This window comes from Crinia signifera, chromosome 1 (genome assembly GCF_055691185.1).
Source record: "Crinia signifera chromosome 1, ASM5569118v1, whole genome shotgun sequence".
In the NCBI taxonomy this organism is placed as follows: domain Eukaryota; kingdom Metazoa; phylum Chordata; class Amphibia; order Anura; family Myobatrachidae; genus Crinia; species Crinia signifera.
Window position 1 is genome coordinate 430,537,150 of NC_139217.1, and position 17,827 is coordinate 430,554,976.

At 43.5% G+C, this 17,827-nt stretch overlaps 1 protein-coding gene across 9 annotated transcripts in view; it reads left to right on the plus strand.

The window, feature by feature from the left end:
- Positions 1-17,827, plus strand: part of MAST4 (microtubule associated serine/threonine kinase family member 4) — a 510,888-nt gene that overhangs the window by 345,624 nt on the left and 147,437 nt on the right. For 2 of the 9 annotated variants that reach the window (XM_083152497.1, XM_083152514.1), the window contains exon 1: positions 15,008-15,402. The exons of the other annotated variants lie outside the window; for them this stretch is intronic. In XM_083152497.1, coding sequence (XP_083008623.1) covers positions 15,317-15,402 — 86 coding nt within the window. In that variant the 5' untranslated portion in view covers positions 15,008-15,316. Of the gene's footprint in view, positions 1-15,007; positions 15,403-17,827 lie in introns of those variants that run through there. 9 annotated transcript variants of the gene reach the window in all.

The following is a 17,827-nucleotide window of genomic DNA, read 5'->3' on the forward strand; positions in this document are numbered from 1 at the left end:
CTACGACGTGAAGGGAGAATATGATAGTGTGTCGAGCCTAGTGAGGCACCGTGCCTGAAACATGGCGAGCCATACCAGGATACGTGGTACACTGATACGGTGTCCATATCGACATACGTCAAAATTCGGCACAAAAAAAACGCGAAAAAATCTGACGATCTTTTGGCTGTTGATATTCTCATTGTTGACCTAATACTTGTGTCAACCTTCCGACCCTGTCAACCTTAGCCATGTTGACATATTTCATGTGTCAACCTAAGCCCTGTCGACATAATGTATGTTGGCATTCATACAGTCGACCCCATGACCCACCCATACCCATAAAGCTTTGATTGAGAAATGTAGTATTATTTAGGTGTTGCACATAAATCTGCCACCAGAGGGAGCAGATGGGCATGGCTAGACAGACTGCTATTTCTTAATAAGTAATAAATATACATCAGTCCTTGCATATATTTCATACAAGGACAATACATTTTTAAAATGCACTTGAAAATGTATTTTTTTTTTATATTCATTTTTGCTCTTTATTAAAAAAAATAAAAAGAGTATGATTAGTTTGTATGCAGCCGCTACAATATGATCCAGTTTGAGTGATCAGAATAAATGACCATCGTACCTATTGTGGGGAGCGTTATTAGTTTTCAATAAGCAGCGTCCTGTCAGTGTTTCAGATGTGGTACAGAAATGTCATGCTGACATTCTTAAAAAAAAAAAGTTGTTATAACCGTCTCCTACGATATCTGGAGATGTTATTAACTCTCTTTTTGAGGATCTCTTACGGCAATGTTGGCACTCAAACGTTTAATATGTAATAAAATAACGTGTCCAGTAATTATCTGGTTTTCCGTCAATGTACTGTTGATCCATATTTCCAAGTGGGTATTTCAAGGTGTATGAAATATCAGTGGCCCTTATTCTGGTTGGTGCGGTAATATCCGCGTGCGTTCGTGCCGCCAATGTTTTGTGTCTGCACATGTGCAGAGGCGTCTCTGCGCATGTGCGAGCGGGACGCATGGCCAAATCCCGCATGAAATGTGAACACTCCGAACAGGGGGTGGAGAGGGGCGTGAAGGGCTATTTGGGCTCATTGCCATATGCATACGCCCCGCGTTTCATGGGCGTTCCCATGCAAACGCTGGGCGTACGTATGGTAATGCGGCCGTGACGCACGTGTAGGGGGCGGACATATGACATCGCCGGATGTCAGCTGCCCGCCCAGATCCCTGCTTTTGCACGGAAAAATGTCCGTGTGGTCTGAGGTTGCGGGAGCTGGTGGAACACTCGGTCCTGCATTCGATGGTCTGCGACCATAGAATGATGGGGGAGGTTCCCTGAGATGGAGGAGGCGTATTCCGTGAAAAATACACATGCGGTCCGTTCGGCCAGCTTATTACCGCGTACGGACGGAGTTTGCGATCCTTATGGAAGGCGGAGTTTCGCACGCACGGTCCTGGCCGCATAATCGGATCCGGCCGCACCGATCAGAATAAGGGCCATTGTTCTTTTCAAGTTCTAAAAAGATTGGTTCATTAAAATTTAAATGATTAGAGGAACAAGAACCGATTTAATATGGAAAAATGTTTCATTTTACTTCACAGCTAATAAACGGAACAAACATAATTATATTTAAAAAAAAACATTATCTGCAGCAATATGTGTACTGTACACTTTAATGTAGGCGATGGTGGGGGATCAATTTGATTTCTATTCAGATTTGAAGCGCTTAAGCATTTTAATTATGCTGCTGAGGCATTTTGTTCCCGTTCTGTGGTGAATTAATAAATAATGTACGTGTGACCTTTTCCTATAGAAGTCAAATCCTGGCAAAGGGAAATGATGACTGTATTTTCTATGCTCCCTGATGATCAAACATGTTCATAATATAACAAAATAAATAAAAAAAACCTCCTAAGATCGGTACTAAATGAGGAGTATATAGAACAGAAAGTGTTGGTGCAAGCTCCACAAGTCCGTGCTCTCTGCAAAACAGTTCAAGGTCAGATGCACAAAGGAAGGTGTGTTACAGAATACCCAATAATCATACGTTACATTTTTTTCAAATGCTTTATTCCCCCCTTTATACTGCTTTCAGACTGCAAATGCAGGGTCTCACCGGGACTTTGAAATGGTTCAGTCCCAGTGTGACCCTGCATTTTTGGTTTGTTCACATTGCATCAGCGAACCGGCAATATTTCCAGTTTGCTGACGTAATGCGGCGCTGGGTTGAGCGGCGGAGCATCGTCGGGCAGGGGAGGAGGCAGCGCTAAGAGCTGGAGCTGCTCCAAGCACTGCCTCCTCTATAGTATGACCAGGAAACGGGTCGCTTGACCCGACTAAGCCGTTCAAACCGCAAAGCAACATGGCAACGAACCCGTAAGAACCCTTCTTTTGACTAATCAATTTTAACTAAGCTATTTTGGGTGAGATATTGGCTAGATGAACTGGAGATTTTGACTAAGCGATTTTGAATTAAGAGAAAAATAAGGAGTTTTTGGCTAACCTTCTAGGAGATTATGACTATCTAGTCAAAATCTCCTGCCAAAATCTCAAATTGTGTACACTCCTAAGCCTTGAAAGGTGATAAAATGGAGAGAGATAAATCACCAACAAGATCCTAACTGACATTTTTAACACCTGCTAATGTGACAGTTAGGGGCCAATTGGCTGGTGGTTGATCATTCTCAAGGTGGCCATACACGTTACAATTATTGTATACAATATTGTATACAAAATCTCATCGCATCTTGGTTTTGCGATCAGACGAGATCTAGTACAAAAAGTATGTGCAAAACCGAGATGCGAAGAGTTGCTATATTGTATACAATGTAATTGTAATTGTATGGGCACCTTTAATTTGATCACTTTAACGCATAGCACATATGGCCCCCTGCCTCTGAAGGGACATATACACAGGTTTTTTTCTAAGCAAGAATCGCCCCATGTGTATGCCCCTGTAGAGACAGGAATGCACTGGTTGTGTGTGTTGTCACATTGGGAACTGTATTTGAAGCTCTGTCCAGTGCTGATGACCGATTGCAGTCATTTCAGGTTGTCTGGAAGGACACTGGAGAGTTTTGTATCAATACGCGCTAAGGCTCGGTGTCTCAATTGTAGATGGATCTCATTATTTTTTGCTCAGATTCCAATAAATAATTTCTCAACGTGCATCAGCTCCGTCACACCCCTGATCTGTTCCTGAATCCTATGATTCTGGCTGTGGTGAAGGGCACAGTTGAAGTGCCCTAATGTCCAAATGATCCATTACTATGTAGTGTCAGAAAATTGTTGAAGTTTAAGGACAGAAATGGTCTACCTCAGTAGTGCACGCAGGGGGGGTTCTGAGTACCCAGAAACCCCCCCAGGAGTCTATGGGCCCTAGGCTGAAAGCTGAGGGTCCCCTCTTTCCATGAGTAGAAGAATTTTAAAAATCGGCCCATGGGAACCAGAGATATCTTGCTTCAAAGCAGTGGTCCCCATCCAAGCCTGTTAATTGCTCTTCCCAGTCAGATATTTCAGGTTCTGTCTCCCTGAACTGTTTTTCTGAGGGTATATTCCAAAAGAAAGCTGGGACTCTCCCCCTTTGATGGACACTAGTCGCTTGTCCCTACTGTTCCCAGAACCAGAGATATCAGCCTTCCAGCAGCTGGTTACTGCTCCAGCTCCACACACCTGGTATGTAGTATTATATACTCGTGGGCAGATTGCTCTGCCTCCTGAACTCTGATCCCCTAGTCCCCAGTACCATTTGGTAGGTGGGATTCTCTAGTTTTTAATTCCATTAAAATCTGAGAAATCTATTTCCGGGAACCGGAGATATCTGCAGTCAAGCAAGCTATCCTCCCACCAGAAAATTATGAATAATAAGCCCACTCCACTATACACCCCTCCTCTGCGTATATAACATCCTCTACCACCCTGGAAGTTATGTATCAGGGCCCCTTCATTCAGCCCAATGCCCCCTTCTCCCACCATCTGTGCAGTAAAGGGGTAATTAGTGGAAATTACTGATCCAGGCCCTACATGCTGAGCGGTTGATATAATACCCCCTAACACCCGCTGCCACCCCTACCGCTGGAGGATCAGTAGGGGCCCCAATACATTGCTATGCCCAGGGGTCTACTCTGCTGTTGACGCCCCTGTATGTGTATATATATATGTATGTATGTATATGTATGTATTTGGTCTATCTATAATACTTTAACTGACCCGGCATATACTGGGTCACCGAAATGTCCATCTCCGTACTTTGCTCCTCCCCTCTGGAAACCCCCTTCTGAAAATCCTGCGTTTGCCCCTGTACCTGTACAGGGCATACACAAATATCGACGTGTCACGTGTTTCAGTCAACATTGTTCATGTCAACAATCAAAATGTTGACGTCACATTTTAACTACTTACTCTAACCCTAAACTTAAATTTAGAACTGAAATGTTAGAGTATCGTACCCCAAAGTTTATTTTCTGTTACACTGAAAGACAGCGGAGATCTCCTCAAGGGCACACCATAAAGTCTAAAATGATCATGCAGTGCACAATACAGCATTTGTGTGTATTGGTTCTAAGCTGCATGGTCACCCCATTAAGTTGCAGGAGGGTGGAGTGTTGTCTATGTAGAATTCATTTGCACTACTGTATTGTTCTGTGGAGCTGGGAGGGTAATCATGTGCCCAACTGTCATGTTTTTTTTGTTCTTTGTGCATATACCCAGAAGTAGATGGTTCAGCAGTTGCTCCGCCTCTCATTCCCAAGTGGTCAGAATGTTTATTCAAAACTACATACATCACAGCTGTCGTTAGTGATGCCCGGGGGCTCCTCAGACAACTTGTTGTGGGAAATTAATATTTAACCTTCAAAGGAATGGTAAACGTTCTCTGCACAATATTTTTGGGCTCACCGTAATTACAGACATCAGTGCAGTGTTCTGTTAAATCACCTGTGGAACGCTGGGTGTACCTGAAATGTGCAGAATAATACATTACTAAAAAAAGCAATTATTACAATTTTTTTTCCTGCCAATGATAAATTTAAGTCTATTGTGCTTTAAGTCCTGTGTTCCTGCTGTAATCTTCTATAACAACATAGTATAAGTGGTGACCTTTGCAAGTAAATAGCAAACGCGCCTGGCCTTGTACTGTATCATTATAAAGCTTTGATGCCTCAAAGTTTCAGGAAAATGTATCACAAAAAGGATTTTTGTAAATCCAATGCTAGAAAATACTTGAGTTTGCCTTACATTACATACTGGTGCTTATTCAGGTTGATTCGGCCGGGTGCGAATTCGCACCGGAACCAATGTTTTGCGTATCTACATGCGCAGCAGCATTTCTGTGCATGTGTATATGCTGGGAGCGTGTGAGCTCAGAGCTAAATCTGGTCGCCGAGTGCACGCTCCCTGACTTTCGAGAGGAGGTGGGGAGGGGCGTGGGTTGCCGGCCTGGGCTGTTAATGTATGTGAACGCCCAGCGTTTCATGGGCGTTCCCATGGAAACACTGGGCGTACACATGCTAATGCGTTTGTGACGCACGTCCTGGGGGCGAGCAGCTGACATAATCGGATGTCAACTGCCCACCCTATTCACTGGATTTCAACACGCATATGTACGAGTGGTCTGGACCACCCTTATATATGCATGCACCTTCACCATCATTCGATGGTCAGTGACCATAGACAGATGGGGGAGGTTCCCACTGGCATGTGAATGGATTTTTATGTAAAACATGCCGTGCGAAGGGGCGGGCATACCACTATTCACAGGGTGGGTTCTGGATGACTCGCAAGGGTGCGAATTCACGCCCCAGCGATGCAACCAGAATTATGGCCTTTATTGCAGGTCCATCCCTAGGCTGGGGGGTAAGTGTTGGGTCAATCATTATTAATAGTGTCCCACGTTCTAATTCTGCAATTTATCTGGTGTACAAAAACTTCTCGAATCAGAAGAGATGTATTGTTGCCTCCGAAACAGATAGGTGACATTAAATACCAGATACCGGACATTAAATTATATCTACGTGCTGTAACCCTTAATAATGTCCTTTAATGAAACAGAACCAGGGACATAAAGCAGTCTGTCACACTAGAGGGCTATTAATGAATTAAGGCAGGGGTTCCCAAACTTTTTTGAATCACGGCACCCTAGCGTATCAGAATTTTTTCGCGGCACCCCTAGGCCCAAAAACAATTAATTAGATTGGGTTTATATGCGATTCTTAGGGTCATTTATGTGCTAATGGAAAGGATTTGCTTCTGTTTGTACACATTTTATGATTGGCAGCCTCCAGCACTGGTTTTGCCCATAAATAATTAACCATAAATAAATTGAATTGGTCCTGGACCACCAACCTGGGGCACCCCTGCAAGTGTCCCAAGGCACCCCAGGGAGCCACGGCACACAGTTTGGGAACCACTGAATTAAGGAATAACTGATCGAGCTTTAATGTGGCTCATTCAGTTATTCCGATATTGGGGATTTCTCCTTAAACTTTCACATACAATAATAGTAGTTTCTCAAGATTGCTTTCTTCTTGTCAGTGTAAAGATATCCTGACGTCCTCTACATATAAGCCATCTAACTTCACCAATGCTTGGTTTTGGCTAGACTATGACCTCAGTTGACTATAATGCCCCTTTCACAGAAGCAAATTCCCGGGTTAAAGATTTTCAACCGGAAAAACTTTCTTTGGTGTGAAAGGGTCATCACGGGTCTTAAATCCCAGCACTCTGACCCAGCTCTTGACCAGGGTCGGAGTGCCGGGATTTAAGACCCATGTTGACCCTTTCACACTAAAGAAAAACCCGGGTTTTTCAGCAAATTCCCGGGTTGAAAAGCTTTAACCCAGGAATTTGCTTCTGGTGTGAATTGGGGCCAGTCTTCACCAGGCAAAATGACCCAGCACTCAAAAATGCCGGGAAGTCGGTGTGAAAGGTGTATTAGGTGTACATGGCCATGACTCCACCAGACATTTAATCTGCGCCCCTGGGCCTTTGGAATTTACCAATCTGTAATACTCTGCAAATTTTTACCAGATGAAAACGTATTCTCCATGGATGCTTATTGTGCCCCTCCTCTTATCCCATCCCCACTTCATTCACATTCACCCCCCTTACTTCCCTCCCTTTTTCTTTGTCTTTTTTCCTTACCCTTTTTGTTGTTTATAATGATATATACCATCTGGCATAGCAATAAACAGAAGGTTTATCATTTCTACATTAAAAATGTTTGTCATGTAATTTTATATTGCTATAGTACAATATTTTTTTCCCACTCGATTATATAGTAGTGAGTACTGTACCCTTAGCTATAAATAAGTCTTTCACACATTGTCCTTCCTCTCCAGGTAAAATACTGTACAAGCAGTCATGACAATATTGTACATCCATGATATTCAAGTAAACCACAACTTTGATATTGTTAGGTAAAACCATAAATATGATAAATGTAAATAATTTAATATAGTTTTGTTAGAGGAGCCAAGGGTGTGTGAAAATTGGCATATCCGGACGGCAGATTGGTCATGCTTACGTCGACCATACCATGATCAACCACTAGTGGTCGAAGGCAGTGACAAGAGATCGATGCCTGTGAATGATAGGCGGGAACGTGGTCATCAGTAGCACGGTGGACACAAGTTTTTCATTGTTGCAGGTCCACTTGGTTCATAGTTTACCATCCATGTTGACAAAGAGTTCAATTAGAATTGTGTGCCGAGCATAGAGATGCACCATGTCCGAAACATGTAAAAGGATGCTGTGCGCAGGGAGGGCGGAGCCAGCGGGGCACGAGCTCCAGGTGCCGGGAGATCAAAGGGCACCTTAGACGCGTGCTGCCGGCTCCCCCGTCCTGCTCGCCCGCTCCCGCCCAGCTGCGGCACTTACAGCGCTAGTAGAAAGTAGTGGAGGTGCCGGAATTCAGCTGTGGCAGACAGCACCCGGCAGGACAGAGAAGCAGGGACATTGGCATCATGGGAATTGTAGTTTATATGTTACTTCCCAGACTTTGAGCAGTTAACGATTAAACTACAAATCCCATGAGGCCATGCTTTCCATGCAGGAAGTCTCACAGGTTATCTTGTGAGAGACAGTGGAACCGCGCTGGTGGGATGCCTGCATGTAGAGTGATTACAGTTGCTGCGATAAGGATGTTCTGGAGGGAGACACCTCTGCAGTTCTCTCCCTCCCCCTACCTCCCCTGTGTTTCTCTAAGCAGCAGGAGCAGCAGCGTCAGGTAGAGGGACTCCTCCATGAACAATATGTGCTTTTTTTTTCACTGACAGGGTAAAGATCCTTTTTTTGTGTCTTGTAGAAATTGGCAGCTTATTCAGTATAATCTGTTACTGTTTATTTCACCTCCTGCAAACAAATTGGTGTGTGTGTGTGTGTGTGTGTGTGTGTACATACAGATGTAGCCGGCTACATCTTTGCAGGGGCTGGCGATTCTGTCTAACTAGACGCGGTCGGCCAAGTTTAGGCATCTACATAGATGCCTTCAACCACTAGTGGTCGATCATGGTATTCTCGACCTAAACATGGTTGCTCCTATATACCAGAAACAAAAATTTGTCAGGGGTCCATAATTTTTATGTGCGTCACTGGAACCATCTACATAAGCTGCCAGAGTTTTCAGATGATATCCTGGCTGATCCCCCTCAGGTTTAATATTCTTGAGGTATAAAACTTCAAGTAAAGTTGGCGGACTGTGATCATTTCCTGAACGTCCGATGTCCTCACTGGTAGTCAGTTGGTATCTTCAATGACAAAACATTTTGACTAGAAATTTTATTGGAACCATTGTAGCCAGTAGTAATTTGTCCTCGTGTCAACAGTCGAGTACGTTAATGGAACCCAATATAGTGGCAGTGGGTGATCCTACTAATGTACCTGAGCAGGAAGACCAGGGATGTGTTATTTTTGGGGAGGGGGTTTTATGGCACCTTACATGGGTGATAGATTCACATGGTGATGTTTAACTAAAAGTGGGTTTCCCAATTTAGACTTTTAACCCTTTGAGTGCCAACGGTTGCTGTGAGCTCAAAATATCCACCAAAAATGCCAGCGTCGCTCACAGCGAATGTTCTTTTTTAGTATAAATAAATACAAATACGGACAAGTCAATTAATTCAAGTTTAGTTAAATATTTCACCCAAAAAAGAACAGTCGCAGTGAGCGGCGCTGGCATTTTTAGCGGATATTTTGAGGATCTTTAACAGCAACGTTGGAACTCCAAATGACTGGTGTCTCTTTTATGCCACTATGCCCTCATTAGTTTTTCTAGAATTGCATCTAACAATGTAGCCGTTAATAATTAAAAAAAAAAAAAAAACCTGCAATAAACAGAATAAATTCAGTGACATACGGTTCTATTTACTGAGCCTTGCAGTGCAATAGAGAGCTGAGAGATAAAGTACCAGCCAATCTGCTCCTAACTGCCATGTTACAGGTTGTGTTTAAAAAGAGACAAGAGCTGATTGGCTGGTACTTCATCTCTTTACACTTTACTCTCCAAGCAGGGATGGGGAACCTTTGGCCCTCCAGATGTTGTTGAACTACACATCCCAGCGTGCCCTGCTACAGTTTTGCTATTTGACCATGCTAAAACTGTTGCAAAGCATGCTGGGATGTGTAGTTCAACAACAGCTGGAGGGCCGAAGGTTCCCCATCCCTGCCATAAAGCAAAAACAAGTCCCCATTCACAGAATGCCTCCTTATCTGTTCAGACTGTTCCTAAAATATAAATATGCTTTGTTTAAGATTGTGGCCAAATAATGTTCAGTTGGAATTGCCTGAGAATAAATGATTGTAATTTACATAACTGAATACTCTTCGGCAGTGTGAATGGTTTCCTATTGCTGTATTTATATATGGTATAACCAGAATGCTAACGAGACACCAGGAGAAGGGAGAGCAAGAACGGGCCTGAACTATGGATTGTGTGAGGCCATGAAGCTGAATTATAGGTACAGCAGAGTGAAGCACGGATAATTTAATTACAATGCTCAATTACCATGAGAAGCCCCAGTTGCACAAACTGTGTCAGAGAGTGCTGTAGTTTAGATGTAATGGCTACATAAGCAATAGCTGAGGCTGACAAGAAGCCCATTATCAGGTTACAAAATCTGATATATTTTTAAATATTAACAGGTCATCTTGTGATCGCAGCAAGAACCGGCTCGCCAGAGGTCACAAGCATTAAAAAAAAACAGATGAGATCTTTAATAAGATGTAAGCGTCAGGTTACAGTGTAGCTACTCCCCGTGGTATTAGACAGCTTTGGGGAAAGGCGGCTTTCAGCTCAAATTAAAGCTTAGTTATTTGGGAGCAGCAGGGTGCGCCAGAGAGCTGGGATATATCCTAGTCACGTGCATTATTGGACTAGGTACCTGAAGCCGTTCAGCAAGCCTCCAAAAGTGCTTTAGCCCATTCTTATAGAAGCCTTTCTTGACATCACCATGGCACCAGTACGTTTCCCCTTCCAGAAATAGACTATAAATATTATTGAACATCAGTGTGCATTGCTCTCAGTGGGTGTGGTTTACTAGATCTACGTAATATAAATGCATAGTCAATAGGTTAACCCAGTGGGGTACTTGTTTCCTAGCACGGCCACAATCGGGGGTAATCATGTACCTTAACTTAAGGTACACGATTACCCCTGATGGACCCGATTTCCTTTGAAATCAGGTCCATTTTGCCGGCAAAGGCAAAATCGGGTCCATCGCGTCGGTCGGGTGCATTAACATGGCACGCGACCAACGCGATGCACCCGATTTTCCCATAGGGTTCAATGTTAAAATATTTTTAACATTGTAATCGCGTTCATCGCGTCAGTCTTGTGCCATTATAATGGCACAAGATGCGATGGACACGATTAAGCACTTTTTACATAGCTAACAATGGGAAATGGGCCAATATGGGCCATTTCTCATTGTATATGGCCACCCCCCCCATTGTGAACGTCACCCCACGATTGACGCCAACCCGAAGCGTAGCGAGCCCGCGAGGGACGGCGGTACGCGTCCTCCGACCTTTTCATACCCCTACTATCCACGTCGGCGTGGAGTTGAGAATATAAAGTGTGGCGAGCGCAGCGAGCCCTGCGAGGGGACGCGTATACCTGTGAAGTTATACGCGTCCCCTCGCGGGGCTCGCCGCGCTTCGGGCTCGGTGGCTCGCTGCGCTCGCCACACTTTATATTCTCAACTCCATGCCGACGTGGATAGTAGAGGTATGAAAAGGTCGGAGGACGCGTACCGCCACCCCTCGCGGGCTCACTACGCTCGCCACGCTTCGGGTTGGCGTCAATCGTGGGGTGCCGTTGAGGGGGTTAAAATTGGGGTCTGGGGACACTTTTACATTGAATCCAATGTAAAATAGGGTCCCAGGGACCCTATTCACATTTCAATCAATGTAAAAATCGGGACCATCACATCGGTCGCATCGCATGCGATTTGGTTGCATGCGATGCGACCGACCTGATCAACATTGGTGTGGCCGTGCTAGGAAACAAGTACCCCCAGTGGTTCCCAAACTGTGTGCTGGGATGCCTCAGGACACTTGCAGGGGTGCCTTGGGTTGGTGGACCAGGATCAATTCATATTATTTATGGTCAATGTACCAGGCAAAACCAGTGCTTGTTGCTGCCAATCATAACATATGTGGACAAACAGGAGCAAATCCTGTTCCTCACAAGATAACTGTGACATAATGCACTTAATTGAATATTTTTTTTCTGAATTTCTCGATAAGAAGCATTTGGCCTAGGGGTGCCTTGAAAATATTTTGATGCTCTAGGGTGCCGTGATTCCAAAAAGTTTGGGAACCCCTGGGTTAACCCCATATGATCAGCAAATCATATGCGAGTTCACAGCCTTGCGAGTCCACCAAATCCCACCTTGGCGCCACCCATTCGCAAGAGCAATTCGCATGCAGGGCATGCGGTGTAACATCCATTCGCATGCCAGGGGGGAACGCCCACATCTCTCAATGGTCGCAGATCATTGAAAGATGTTGTGCGTGCAAGCAAAAAAAAAGTCACTTTCAAGTCACTTACATATGCGTGCACGCTGGGAAGGAAATGGGCGGGCAGCGGACATCTGGTGATGTCAGCTGCCCGCCCCCACATCATGGCCTCATTGGCACAAAAACGCTCGCCTCATGGAATGCTGGGCATTCCTATATACTAATGGGGCCGCCCCATGCCCCTCCTCCCCCCCCCCCCTCTCATGGGTGTGTGCACGCAGCAAACAGTCTTTTCGCCGTGGGCGCACCCACCCTACGTATGCACATGCGTAGAAATGCTCACAGCGCCACCATCGGTCCCCAGAACAAGGGCATTGGTCTACATTATGTCACAGTGTGACTGTGATTAATGAAAACAAGGATACTTGCCACTCTTCTGCTAAGGTTCCTTGCTACGTTCAGCACATGTTCCTGTTCCTAGTTGTAGACCATGTGGATGTAAGTGAAGCAAAAGGTTTTTTTTTAAAAAGCAACTTGTTGACCAATGTCATGTCACTCTTTGGATCCTGCCAACCTTAGACACCGTTGAACTGCCTTTTGAACATGTGGAGTCCTTCCTATTGACTTTCTAACTGGACATTGTCTATCCAGTTACTGGAACCCACTATCAGCTGCTAAAGATCATGGGTGTACAGATTTTTTTTTTTCTTTAACCAGTCAGTTTTAATTGGTATTGCTATATTGGAAAAATATATACACACCAAGGAAAATGGAAGCTTTTTTTTGGGCACAGTCTGTTAGTAATATTGCATATATGTGATGTAAGAATAGTAAAATGTAACTTATATATTTAATAAGAAAAAGAGAAGAAAAATAAGAAAAAAATTCACATGGGCATTCAGCCATACCCCTATTTGCTATCACTATGGAGCCATGGCCAGTGCTCTGTGAGCTGTTGGCATGCCCCCCAGTCTCTGTATCTCTGGGAATAAATACTGTGCACAGTGTCTTTTCAATGCTCAACTTGAAGCCGTTTGGTCCAGGGGTTTGGAGATGCGCAAACCCCGAATATCAGGGTTGGGGCCGAATTCGGACCCAAACAAATGGGTCTGAATTGGCCCCTATATTGTCTGACTTATAGGACTGACAGTCTATGGTTGCTGTTAATTAAGAGGAGTCTCGCAAGAACTACCGACCTCTCGCAAGAAGTCCCCTGTACTTGACTCCCGGCAAAGCTGCCGGGTGGGTAGGAGGGCCAATCAGACCAGCTACGGGAGCCGCATACGGCCCCCGGGCCTGAGGTTCTTCCCCCCTGGCGTATACACTGGGCAATATAATGGATGATAATTCTCCTAAGGGTAAAAATGAGCAATATCATTCAATAGATTGTCCAGTATGTATACATCTTTAGACAGACATGCGACTAAACACACAAACTAGTAATGGAGGGACTTAGACAAGACTTACAAACATAAAGAGGCAAAGTTATGGGTGTGCTTGTACTAATGTATTGTGAAGACATTTGGCAGTCATCTGAATAAGGGCGAGGGGCAGTATCCGCACAGTTGCTAGTAAATGGCCACATTGGTTATTAACATGTTGTGGAGGAAAGGACTTTGCTTTTAGAAGGGTGAGCTGCCAGAGAAGAGATGAGGGGGGAAATTTACTAAAGAAAATTTGTAAAAAAAATAGGTGTATTTGTATCCAGAAATACTTATTTTTGACATTTACTATCCCGAAAATACGTCAATTTAGTAAATCATCAAAAACGGGGCAGATTTTGGACCCAATGTACTTAATTTGGCCAGAGAATTCATCTGTGTCTCGTATAATTGACGGAGTAAATAATCTCAGATCTATTGTTTTGTTCAATTGCTACTTCAAATATCACATTGATACCCCTTTTACATCGCACTTGTTAAACGTTATATTGCCGTTTTTTTTCCCATTTCAAAACGTTTAAGGCTGCAGTGGGAAAGCGCCAGAGTTCATTTACCGGTTAAAGATAACCAGTATTTCAAAACGTTTAAAAAGCAGAGTCCTACACGTTTCAGAGCCGTTTTTTACACAGTGAGAATGGCTCTGAAACGGTATTTAGTAAAAACAAAAGATTACAGACCTGTGATAGGCTTGCCCCTGCGTTCTGCCTTGTACTTGTATGGGTTGACTGATGTGAATGGTATTTAAACGGTATTCTACTGCAATGTGAAGGCTGATACCCGTTTTAAATACCATTTTTAAAACGTTTAGGCAGTGTGAAAGTGGTATGAGTTAATCTGTAAGAAGCACTGCTTGTATACAGAAAACTGGTTTGTGAAGTTAGCACACTTGTTTTGGGTCTGGTAGCCCTTTAAATTAACTCCACTTCCCAGGGACTATCCAGCAGACCTTAATGTGCCTAGCACAGCCTGAAAGTGTTTTCTTCCAGAGCTGTGATCGGCGTTTGTACAAGTGTATCTGTGTCATTTACCTAGCGCAAGAACGCAGCAATGTTGCCAGTGTAAGGAAACAATATTGTGTTTACAAGTTGCTATCTATTTGTGTAGTGAGCAGGTTACAGTGTGCCACATTTCCCACAAGGCTGTGCTGTTTAAATGTTTACTTTTTAATGTGTTCTAGAGTGTTTGCTACAAATGCTTTCTTGTCAGTGTATGTTAAAGGTTTCCAATTATCATCTCCCCTTGGTTTGCCTTTTTTATGCCTTCATCTAATGTTTGTTTTTTATTTCATGTTTTTTTTTCTCTTCATCCTCCTGTTCATTCTGAAACAGAAGATCAAAGGTACCAGGTGAAAGTCCTGGGAACGTCGGCGGGGGGATGTTCACCCTTTTTGTTCAGATCTATTTATTTGGCAATAGCACTTTTTATTTTTGTTCAGGGTCCATATGTGTGTGCTTGAGATATGAATGCTTAAATCGTAGCAAAGGTCTGCTGAAAGCGATCTCTTCCTCCATGGCCTGATAACAAGAACATGCTATCTCCCCTGTGGGAATGTATGAATGGTATCTGCCAAACATATGACAAGGTACCTTGGTCTGAGTCGCATACAGAGTACAGTAAGCTTGCAGCAGAGCACTTTAGCTGCGGCTACTGTAATTGTTTTGTGTGTAGTTCTGGATACGCCTTGTAAACAATAGGTCAGAGTAGAATTAGGAGTGCTTCCCTGGTATTCGGTGCTGTAGAGAGGTCTGACATGGGGTGTATGCTGTCTCTTCTCCAAGAATTGGCCAGGAGTGCTGCTATTACTCTCTTCTGTGCTGCGCTGTATGTTTGAATTCTACTTTTATTGGGCCATTAATATTCCATACTATGGACTGGAGCTCGTCTGAGCTATAGAGATCAACTCGGTGTCAGCTTTCAACATGTCAGATTCCAATTTCTGGACCGTACTCTCTAATTTTACGCTGCCTCACTTCAGAAACAGGAACAGGCTGCGACGCACACAGAGGTAACATGTCATGTGTTCCACTGAAATCTATACCTGTATGTGCTTGTTTGCATATTGTTTATGGTAATTTAGCATGTTCTCTCGTACAGGTGTTATCATTTAAAAGTCGCTGTATCTTCTTTGTACAGTATACTGCACGTCTTATTGTGTTATTAGGCTGTTTGTATACTGTATATGCAAAATATATACAAAACACAAGCGATGCCTGAATGCAGATTTAATCCAGCAACATTCCTTTGCTTCCCCTGTGTTTGTGACGTTCCACTTGACCGCTGCAAAAATGTTCCGATTTGTAGTTGGAACATGAACCATGGCTGCAATGGCTTCTGAATAGTCTATGACTGCTGCACACTTTCTATTTGTGATCAGATTATGCAGGTTGGGTTGTGTAGACCACAGGTTCTCAATGTCGGTCCTCAGGACCCCACACAGTGCATGTTTTGCAGGTCTCCCCACAGAATCAAGTGAAGGTATTCGCTCCAAGTGTGGATCTTTTAAAATGTGTGAATGAGTCATGAATGCACCTGTCAGGTGACTTGGAAAACGTGAACTGTGTGGGGTCCTGAGGACCGAGTTTGAGAACCACTGGTGTAGACAAACATTTAGGTTATGTGCTTTGGGCTTTCCATTTTAGGGGCTATTCTAGTTACAATATTATAGATTTCTATTCCAATGATTGATGTTTTTCAAAATGTTTTTTCATGAAGCTGTTACATTAGCTATGTTGGAGGTTGTACAGTAGTTTCTCTAGATTTTAAGTCATATTGGGCAGCAAGATTCTTCTCCAGGCTTCCACATGTGACACGTTGTCCTACAAGTGCACCAAGCGTTGGAGAAGTATCAGCCCGTAATATTTGGTCTAGAAGCGAACATGCATTGTCCATACAGATCAAGCAAAAGTTTGACCCAATGGTTCCCAAACTTATTTGAATCACAGTGCCCTAGAGTATCAGAGTTTGATCACAGCAACTCATGGTCAACAGTTTCTTGTTGAGAAACTCAGGATTTTTTTTTTTTTATTATTATGTAAACTGTGTTTTATATATCATCCCTAGATTCAGTTGAGTGGTGTGGGCCAGGAATCACTTCTGTTTGTCCTCATAGTATATGATTGGAATCAAAAATAATTTGTTTTTTACCTATTACATTGACCATAAATAATTTTAATTGGTCCTTGACCACCAAACTAATGCACCTCTGCAAGTGTCATGGCACCCAGTGTGGGAACCAATGGCTTGCTAGTTAAGCTAATGAGAAAACATAACTTTGGTAACATTTAGAAGTGGACCAAAGTTGACAAAAGTATATATTTTTTAAATGCCTTATTCCTGCCCTCGGGCCTCCTGTGTTCCTGAAAACATTCTAAGGGCGATATTCAATTGTTCGAGTGGACGGCAGCCAGTAAGTGGCGCCCATTGGAGCTGTTCAATTGTTTTTCCATTTGGGCACGATCATCTGCCGGTGCCTGCATTTCAGCTTGCTCCCCCCAAGAGAGGGGGGGGGGGGTTAGAAGAGCACACAGGCTGTTGCTACCACTAGGTAATATGCCAGGATGACACCTAAACCACTGAATAAGTTGCATAATGTCACTCATTAATTTCCATTATTTCCACATGATATGCCAAATGCTGGCAGCTTCTTCTCTGCGTCACCCATTTAATTTTCTTGTGGATACTATCAGATAGGTGGGTACTTATGTAGTATCTGGGCGCCCGATTTTAAAATGGGGTCGGAAAAATCGCATGCGATCTGATGCGATTTTCCATAGGATTCAATGTTAACATAGTCCTGTTCATTTCCCCACTATCCAAGTGGGCATAGAGTTGATTTTATAGAGCGTGGCGAGCGCAGCGAGCCACCGAGCCCGAAGTGTGGCGAGCGGCCGCGGATTACGTAAAATGTTTTCCGCGTCCCCACTTGTATAGTGGGGAAATGAGCAAAACCTTGTTAACATTGAATCCTATGCAAAATCGCATCGAATCGCATCTGATTGTATGCCTTAAGGTAAGGCATACAATCAGAAAATCGGCAGCCCAGATACTACATAAGTACCGATAGGTGTGTTGTTTATAATTCTTTTTATCCATCAATGTTTCCCCTTCTAATTATTTCTACAATAAAAATAAAAAAGAAACAATATATGTATTCTAACCTAATAGTATCCTACCGTGCCAGGAACAATCATAGGTTTTGACTTTAATGGCTCTGATGGTCAGGAATTCATTGATGATAGTGTGGTGGTACGGTGGTTAGCATTGTTGCAGAAAAGCGGTTAGTTCTTTGGTTCTATTCTAACCATAAAGCAATTTGTGTGGATTTCATGGAGTGTCCTTAAACCTGCTGATCATTTAATTCATTACTGTATAAATTAATCCATTTGCATGTTTGAGAACATTGTCTATAAGCATCATTTGGGCAGGGGCTG